Consider the following 8,632-nt stretch of genomic DNA (forward strand, 5'->3'; position numbering starts at 1 on the left):
GTGAGTTTATCGTTAGGAAACATACTGCACTGCCGTTCACTTTTGAGCTAAACGCCTAATCGAAAAAGTTTGCTGCTTAAAGAACTCTGGACTTTGGAACTGCAACAAATTTAATTCCTTAATTCCCTTCCCAAATAAATATTTCATATTTTTCACCAATGGACGCGTTTACCCAAAGGAGGGGGAGAGGTTAATCTCGTAGCTTTGGTATTGTTTGGGGCAAGTAATAAAATACCGGGCCTGCCTCTCACACCCACCAAAACCGTTAAAAATGATTTGCCCACATTTTTACACAGCATATACTGCACTCGTTACATCTTCAGGATTGAATTACAGGAGCCGAACGGGCAGCTCTGACACAGACATCAAATACGCGGTCATTTATCTTGGGAAACCGTGGCTTTAAAAAGGGAGGATAATTTCAAATAAAGCAGCTGTACAATATTGTCGACACTTGCCACCTTACCAATGACAAAAATTCAATTCAATCCTAATAAAAAATAGATGGATGTGATCAGTTCTCCTTTACCTGCCTGCTTCTCTCTGCCCCTCTCTTAATTTCACCCGCCTCGGCCTCATGATACTGTATTTCCCTCTACCTAGAAGGTGACCAGGCACATGAGATATGGCACCGAACCCCTGTTTGAACCAAAACACTCCGGAGCGCCGAGTGAGTCATTCTCGAGTCAGGCTTAGGGGGCACTTACTGGGGGGCAGCAGAAAACCAGAAGCTAGTAAGAGCTACAAATCAAAGCAAGCAGTAAAATCAAGAGCCCACCTCTCCTTTCTCTCCCACAAAAGGTACCCCCGAAACGGGGCAGGCTGGAAACAGCAGCGCGCTGAACAGAGAGACCCATAACTTGACCTGCATATCTTGGTGCAGCAGAGAGGAAAACAAAATTCTCTCCGGCTCTTCCCCGCAAAGCCACATGGCATTATATGAGTTAAAACAATGAATCATGTGGGATACAATAAGATTAAGTTTAAATGGAGTTTAGCTACCAAGATCCCCCCAGCACTGTAAAGATGTCTATCAGGAAGGAGAAAACTCTTATCATTTCCTCGGACGCCTAAGCCACCGAGTGAGTAGGGAATTGTGGGTGGGGGGGGTCACAACAAAACCGAGACTCTTCCCTGCGGGTCTTGAGTGTGTGAATAAGAAACTTACAGGATCCGGAAAGGATTTTCCGAGTCGAGAGGGGTTTGCTTTCCCGGTCCTCCTGTTTGCGTTCCCTGCTGCTGGCGATCATGGCTTCGTATCTCTCCCCTCGACAGTAACTCTAGTTCAGCTCGTCCGGATTCAGCGGCACTATGCAGAGAGCTCGCAAGATTCGGGGGCTCTGAATTAGCCAATTCCATTGACAGTTTTCAGCCAGCAGCTGCAGTCATTAAAAGCCATTTACACCCTGGCCTCCTCACACAAAGATAGAGCGCCAACAATTATCTGCTTGTACATTTAAGGACATGAGAATGTGTCCCTAACAGGCTTAGGGGAGAACTGAATCACCGGCTACGCTAGGAAAACACCGAGTCCCGTTCCCAAGATTTGTCTAATGTATATCGTGCCATAGTAACTCGCTTTGGTGAGTTAGCTGCTTCAGTATCCTCAAACATTTTAGGATGTTGGATCCAACTGTGCAATAGCTCCCGGGCTGAAATATCGCTTATGCTGTAAGACACGCAGAGCTCTGTTAAGACCTTCGTATTAGCTAATAGGCACATCAGTTGGGGTTGTTGTTTTTTTAATCTAATCATGGTTTGAGATTCAGCCCAGAACACATCTTTTGCAGACAGAATTCTCAGTAGAAAAGCAGTTTGTTGGGCTCGGATTATACCTGAAACAAGCTAAGGCAGATTCTGGTGTGAGTTTTTGTAGCTTTGCAAAGTTCACCAGGAATCCTAATACCAGGAGCATCGTCTAAGCATGTGAACAGAATATGATTGTGTGGAAGACTAGAAAACAAGAAGGGCCTTTTTGATATGACCCTTGAAATGAATTTTTGGGGTAGTTTAATGTTCAGCTTTAAGAAAATTGAATCAAACATTAAGAAACCCTCGCAGGAATCGCCCCCCCCCCACCTTTTATAATCCTTTACATAAAAGGAACAGATTACAAAGGAAAGATTTTTTCTGTATTAAAATCTTTGGCTAAACATATTGTTGTACAATTAATACTTTCAAGTCGATTGGTGGAGGGGCTGAGTCGTCTCTTTGCTTCCTTAGCTGTGTCACTGGAAATATGAGCCAGAAAGGGAGGGGAGAGACGAAAAAAGTCCCCCCCAAGTATGTTAACAGAAGTGTTTAAGCAGATCACTAAAAATTAAGAGGGCGAGTTATTTTCATGATGAATAACAGAGCACACCGATGACAGTTTAGTGAAAATGTGATGAATGTGTAATTCAACGAGGTTCTTCCAGTCCAGCAGCTCTTCCAACTGGACCTATTCATCTGCCACTTGGAATTATTTCATGAGGAGTGCGCTGTGAAAGGGATCACCACCAGTTCGGAGTCCAGCTAAAGAACTTCTACCACCCAGAGCAGCATTATTATTATCCTTCGGATAGGCCAAGTCACGCTATGTTTTCACATTTTAATTGTAATATCTCTTCCCCCTCTCTTCCCTCCATTGATGTCTGAAAATAGTTTGGGCTCCATTCCTCACCCCTAGATCTGCATCGGAATGCAGAAAAGATCTTTAAAAAAGTTTTGAATTCCTCAATGATTTTTCTTCTAGAAAGGCGGCTTAGGATAATTATTTCAGCTTTATTGAGGGCAGATTAGTTGAAGTCTGGATGCTGCGTTTCAATACTCGTTGTACATGCCTTTACAATGTCGGTATTGTTTGCTACTGTGTGTGAACCTATTCAAAATATACACTTTTTAACACCAAGCAAAGTCCTGTCTAAATATACACAGTAAGTCTGGAAAGACGTCCATGACCCGTACAAATCTCTGTAAATCACACTTCCATAGCTACAGAAACTAAACAAAAGAGTTACCAGCTCAAGATGCTGATTAAATCTTCTTAAAAGCAACATACCTAATAATAAATATAGTTGCATGGGAGCAAGATCGAGGAGCCTAGCTAGCAGTTGGAGTAATATAAAGTTAAAACTGCAAGTAGACTTTCTTTGCCCACACTTTAAAAAAAACCCCACACATTTAATTTAATCTTCAAATGTGTTTCTTTCTTTTCCCCAACGTTTGGGGCAGAAATTGTATGTAAAGGAGGAGATATATGTTAAAACGGTGGTCGGCACGTACGCGAGTGGCTAGATGAGAAGAAAGCAAAATGAGAGGATAAACAAGAGGGATGTGCGAAAAGAAGGAATGAAAGAAAAACAGAGAGAAAAGAAAAAAGAGAAAGGGAGAGAAAAGCAGAGGAAGAGAAGGAACCAAGGCAAAGAGCGGTATTTAGCTGAAAAAGAAAGGCGGAAGAGGGTTTATCATGCCAGTTACTCGGAGTGCTTTTCTCTAACTTAAAGCCCGCAGACAGGGCCCGTTCAGAGCACGGATGCTCCTGGCAGCGCTGCAGCCCTGCAGGGGACTCTGCAGATCCCGTTAAACTTGGATTTTAGCAGGTACCCTGTTAAGTGAAGGGCGGGGGAGAAATTCTTGAGGGAACCAGAGCTAAACCCAGGACGTACTGTGTGTGCTGCTTCTGGGAGGGTCACCGGCATGAGGATGGGTCTAATGATCTCATCTTTCTTTTCTTCCTCGGCACTATTAGTGTTCAGATAGGCAGAATGAAGTGAAACTACGTGCAAATCATGTGTAAATTGTCTCAGTTAGGAGCCCTTTATCCGAACGTGTATCCCAGCCTGGCCCATTTACTTCCCCCCTATATCTCCTTTAGCTTTAACGAGGCTCGTTAAGATCACAATAATATTCCACCCTCTAATTGCTCATCCCATTCAACAAATATGTGCACACTGCTTTTCGCATTATTTGATCCCTTATTTAGGAGGGGTGTGGAGGGGGAGAGACGGAGAGAAGGGGAAGTGCTGAGATTAAGAGTTGAAAAGATACGAAAAAAAAATCCTTTTCCACTAACCACCCTGCTTCCCTTCCCCCCGTGCATTTGCGCGAAGTGGTAAAAACCTTTCTTACGTACTCACTAATGATTGGCAGGGCTGACAGTGATTGGCAGGGGGTGCCATGGCAACGCCACAACGACACTCAGAAGACCAATAGAAAAGCGAAACAAAATGTTTCAATGCTGCACTCACTGTGGATTTAGGGGAGATATTATGAGGCTGTTGTCATTAGGGCGATTGCTGTTGAATCATTGAATCTTGACTCGGTGGCGGTGCTGGGTTGGTGTGTGTGTGTGTGTGTGTGTGTGCGCGTGCGTGCGTGCGTGTGTGTGTGTGGCTGTGTGTCTCTATGTGGCTGTGTGGCTGTGTGTGTGTGTGGATGCGTGCGGGGTGTGTGTGTCCTTTTCTCCCTTCTGCCTGCCTTTCTTTCTTTTCTCCTTGATTTATTTCCCCCTCTCTCAGGTCATCCCATGGTTTTCAGGTCCCCTTTAGAGCTTTATCCCACCCATTTCTTCTTGCCAAACTTCACCACCGACCCGCATCACCGCTCCTTACTTCTCGCCAGTAGCAGCAGCAGCAGCAGCAGCAGCAGCACGGGCTGCAGCCCCGGTGCTGGCGGCGGCGGAGGAGGCAGCTCCAGGGGACCGCAAGAAGAGTTGTCAATGTTTCAGCTGCCCACACTCAACTTCTCCCCGGAACAAGTGGCCAGTGTCTGCGAGACGCTGGAGGAGACTGGAGACATCGAGCGGCTGGGGAGGTTCCTCTGGTCGCTGCCCGTGGCGCCAGGGGCATGCGAGGCCATCAACAAGCACGAGTCAATCCTCAGAGCCCGGGCGGTTGTGGCCTTCCACACCGGCAACTTCCGAGACCTCTATCACATCCTGGAGAACCACAAATTCACCAAGGAGTCCCATGGCAAGCTGCAGGCCATGTGGCTCGAAGCGCATTACCAGGAGGCCGAGAAGCTGAGGGGTCGCCCGCTAGGGCCGGTTGATAAATACAGGGTGAGAAAGAAGTTCCCGCTGCCCAGGACCATCTGGGATGGAGAGCAGAAGACGCACTGCTTCAAGGAGAGGACTCGCAGCCTCCTCAGGGAGTGGTACCTGCAAGACCCCTACCCCAACCCCAGCAAGAAAAGGGAACTGGCGCAGGCCACCGGCCTCACCCCCACGCAAGTAGGCAACTGGTTCAAAAACCGAAGGCAAAGAGACAGAGCAGCCGCTGCTAAAAACAGGTCAGTGCACACGGCACCCCCACCCTGGGAGGAGAGCGAGAGGCAGGGCTGGGCTGATTTCTAGGACTGGTAGTGCTCTCGCAGTTCTTTCTTTGGGCCCCAGCGGTGGGGGAGTTTGTTTGTTTATATTTAATAATAATTAATAAAGAATCAAGCCGAGTCCTGCATACCAATCTGTTTGCTCCAGCTGCAAAGATGCAGCCGGCACAGGAGTTGTTGTGAAGCACAGCACCAGGAAGCCTTCGCTGCTTGCCAGAACAAAGTTTATTCGCACACACACACGTATACCGGGGTGTCCATGAGTCTATTCTTTTAAAAAAAGACTTTCCTTCTTTCTAAACCGGTGTGTGCGTTAGTCGGTTTACACGCGGCCTCCCCAAAGTGCAGTGAATGGTCTCTCCTGTCCTTGTGGATTGGTAAAAGTGACGGGAAGCCACACAATACTACGCTTGATGTATTATTTTTAAATGTCACTCGTGTTGGCACATTTTAGTGGAATCTGCCCGCCCCCTCCACACACACACACACTAAACAGTTTAAACAAACATCATAATTCAAAGTGTGCTTCTGCAAAGAAGGCAGCTGTTCTCCTATTGTTCTTATTAATTATAAAAAACAAACAAACTAATTTGCCTCAGAAGGAAAAATAGGGGAAAGCGCTGAGGCACAGAAATGCATTTTCTTTCGCATTTATATTTATAAATGTACACAGAATGATTAGCTATTGGTGTGCGTATAATATAGTGTGTGTGTGTTGTGTATGTGTTTGTGTCTAAAGTGTCCACTGAAACCAAACCTTAAATTCAGCTATTTCCTGTTTGGTCTCAACGTAGTTTTTATACATTATTTTAAAATTTAAAATAGACCTTTCAACGAGCTTTACAGACTGATTTAAAAAAATACATTTCATTATCGCTGGAAGTGTGTAAATAGAACTTCCTGTTCTTTTTTGATATTGTCTCCCCCAAATTCCTTTTAATTGTACTGTTGGTACTGGTGATTCGGAGTCCTGAAAAAAATACAAACTGCAACTGCTTCACTATTTGATTTCCATCAAATGGAAGGCAGAGCTGCTTAGTACAGTAAATAAACAGAAGTTGCATACGGATGCTTTTGTTGACTGAACGCTGTTGACAGCGGAAAGAATACACCAGGAATTGTAATGGGAGAAAATAACCAAACACGCCAAAATTCAACAATTTTAAAATGACTGGAAATTTTAAAGCGATAGACATTTCTCTGCTCTTTGCAGACATTGAAATGGAAAAATGCTCTGGTGGGAAGCAGTTGACTGAGGAGTGCGTTGTGATAAACACTGAGAGTGTTTGTTATGCGTTGTGAATGGCTGGCCAGTTCAGGACTTTTAGCTTCTCTCCCTTTTACTTGAATTAATTTTTCTCTGTCTTTAGAACCGAATAACCAAGCGCAGGAGAATGTTCAGAATACGATGATGCAAATTGAATATTTTTATTTTGTTTTATTTATTTTGTCTATTTAAAATCAAATGCCTTCCCGTGTGTTGACATTGCGAGGGACCCCAGTTTGGAGTCTTTTGTTTAGTTTTTGTTTTTCAAAACGAAATCAGACTTGAAATTAAACGTTCTCCGTTTTAGAGGGACAGAAAAAATGCATTATAGATGTTTCCCTAAATACTTGGGAGATGTTGCTTCCCCCACCCCTTCTCCAGAGCACCAGTGTATTTCTTTACAGATTTAAAAAAATGTTATATATATATGAACCTCTCTCTCTTGTCTGATTATATATATATAATCAGACAAGATAAGTCAGTTTCAGCTGAAATTCTTCTCTACTACAGAACACTCTTTGTAGCTTTCCATATCCACTGTGCGTTTGATAAACGCGCATATATTGTCTTAGTTTAGATTAGGCCCACAATACCCTGGTGTCTATGGTGGAAAAATGGACTAGTAGGGGGGGAAGACGACAAAGAGGGAGATTTTAAACAAAATCTCAGGCGCAATACATGAGTCCCCCCCCATCATGCTTTTTAAAAGTTGTGATCTGTCTATTTATATCTGAGCTTCACCCGATCATATCTGAAGTGGGCTTTCTCCGATCTGTTTTGAAACACTTGCAAGAGGCTGTCTGCAGCTGCGGTGACAGGAAGCCGAGGCAATGCAGTTCACGGCCGACAGCTTTACCAAAACAAGACGGAGAGAGAGCGCGCGAGAGAGAGGTTCACTCATTGAACCTTGATGGCCTGTATACACACGCATGCATATGGATGTGTGTACACGGTGCACGGGCATAGCGCTCTATACATTGCAGGGCGCTATGGAAAAGCCAGGCAGGCTGAGCTGAGGAGGTGATCGGGCGTGGGGCTGTGAGCCCTAGAGAAGCGGGGGGATGTGGCTGGAGCCCGCTGCAGAGGGAGGCTGTTTGTTTGGTGAGTGTTTGTTTGCGGAGGTGCGTTTGCAAGGGCAGGGGAAAGAGGGGAGCTGCCCGAGGCTCGCGCTTCCTCTCTCAGAAGGACTGTGTCGTTGTTTTGTCTCCCCGTGCGATGCAGGCTCCAGCACCAGGCGATAGGACAGAGCGGCATGCGGTCGCTGGCAGAGCCCGGCTGCCCTACACACAACTCGGCCGAGTCTCCGTCCACGGCGGCCAGTCCTACCACCAGCGTCTCCAGTTTGACAGAACGAGCCGAGACGGGGACCTCCATCCTCTCGGTAACCTCCAGCGACTCGGAATGTGATGTATGATACCGGCAAACAACCCAAACCAACCAGCCAAGCACCCGCTCCCCGACCCAGACCAACGGCCCCAGAATCAGGACACACAGACACACACTCAGCAAGAGAAACGCAAAGCAAACGCGTAAACAATAGCAAACAAATAAACAAAAAGAGAATCCACCGCCACCACCAACAGCCACCGCCGCCACCAAGAGATGGAGCTAAAACTTCAACAGACAGTCGCTGATACTGAGGCTGCAGCGGGGGGAAATAATAATAATTATATTAAAAAAGTGACAATTGCATTCTTTTTAGGACAAGCACGATTTATCCTTTGCGCTTTTCCATGGACGCATTTCACCCACTTGCATGATAATGATGATGCTGATGATTAAATTTGTATCTGGGAAAAATATTCTCTATAGTAAAGAAACAAAAACAAAAAACAAACAAACAAACAAAAACTCCGATCGAATTTGTATAAAAACAATAAAAATAAAAAAAAAATAAAAAGGAACTCCTTGAAGAGGGAAATAACAAATGTTTATCGCCTTTTTGTTGGTTCTCTTTCTCTCTCTCTCTCTCTCTCTCCCTCCCCCCTCTCTTTCTCTCTGTTTTTAAGTCCAAGTGATGGTCCAGCCAAGATGCAATCTTCTGTTTTTTTGTTC

The 8,632-nt window shown here is 45.2% G+C and overlaps 1 protein-coding gene across 1 annotated transcript; it reads left to right on the top strand.

Annotated features, from left to right (window-relative positions):
• Positions 1-4,507: 4,507 nt before the first annotated feature.
• On the top strand, positions 4,508-8,089 carry SIX3 (SIX homeobox 3). The gene is made up of 2 exons (XM_045011288.1): positions 4,508-5,271; positions 7,799-8,089. The coding sequence occupies exons 1-2, from the start codon at positions 4,508-4,510 to the stop codon at positions 7,989-7,991; spliced, it is 957 nt and encodes a 318-aa protein (XP_044867223.1). The 3' UTR covers positions 7,992-8,089.
• The last annotated feature ends 543 nt before the right edge of the window (positions 8,090-8,632 follow it).

Source organism: Mauremys mutica, chromosome 3 (genome assembly GCF_020497125.1).
Source record: "Mauremys mutica isolate MM-2020 ecotype Southern chromosome 3, ASM2049712v1, whole genome shotgun sequence".
Taxonomy (NCBI): Eukaryota; Metazoa; Chordata; order Testudines; family Geoemydidae; genus Mauremys; species Mauremys mutica.

Bases quoted from the DNA above. Each gene is read 5' to 3' on its own strand.
- SIX3 (XM_045011288.1), top strand. From the start codon at position 4,508: ATGGTTTTCAGGTCCCCTTTAGAGCTTTATCCCACCCATTTCTTCTTG. The intron at 5,272-7,798 runs GTCAGTGCACAC...CGTGCGATGCAG, and splicing joins GCAGCCGCTGCTAAAAACAG to GCTCCAGCACCAGGCGATAG.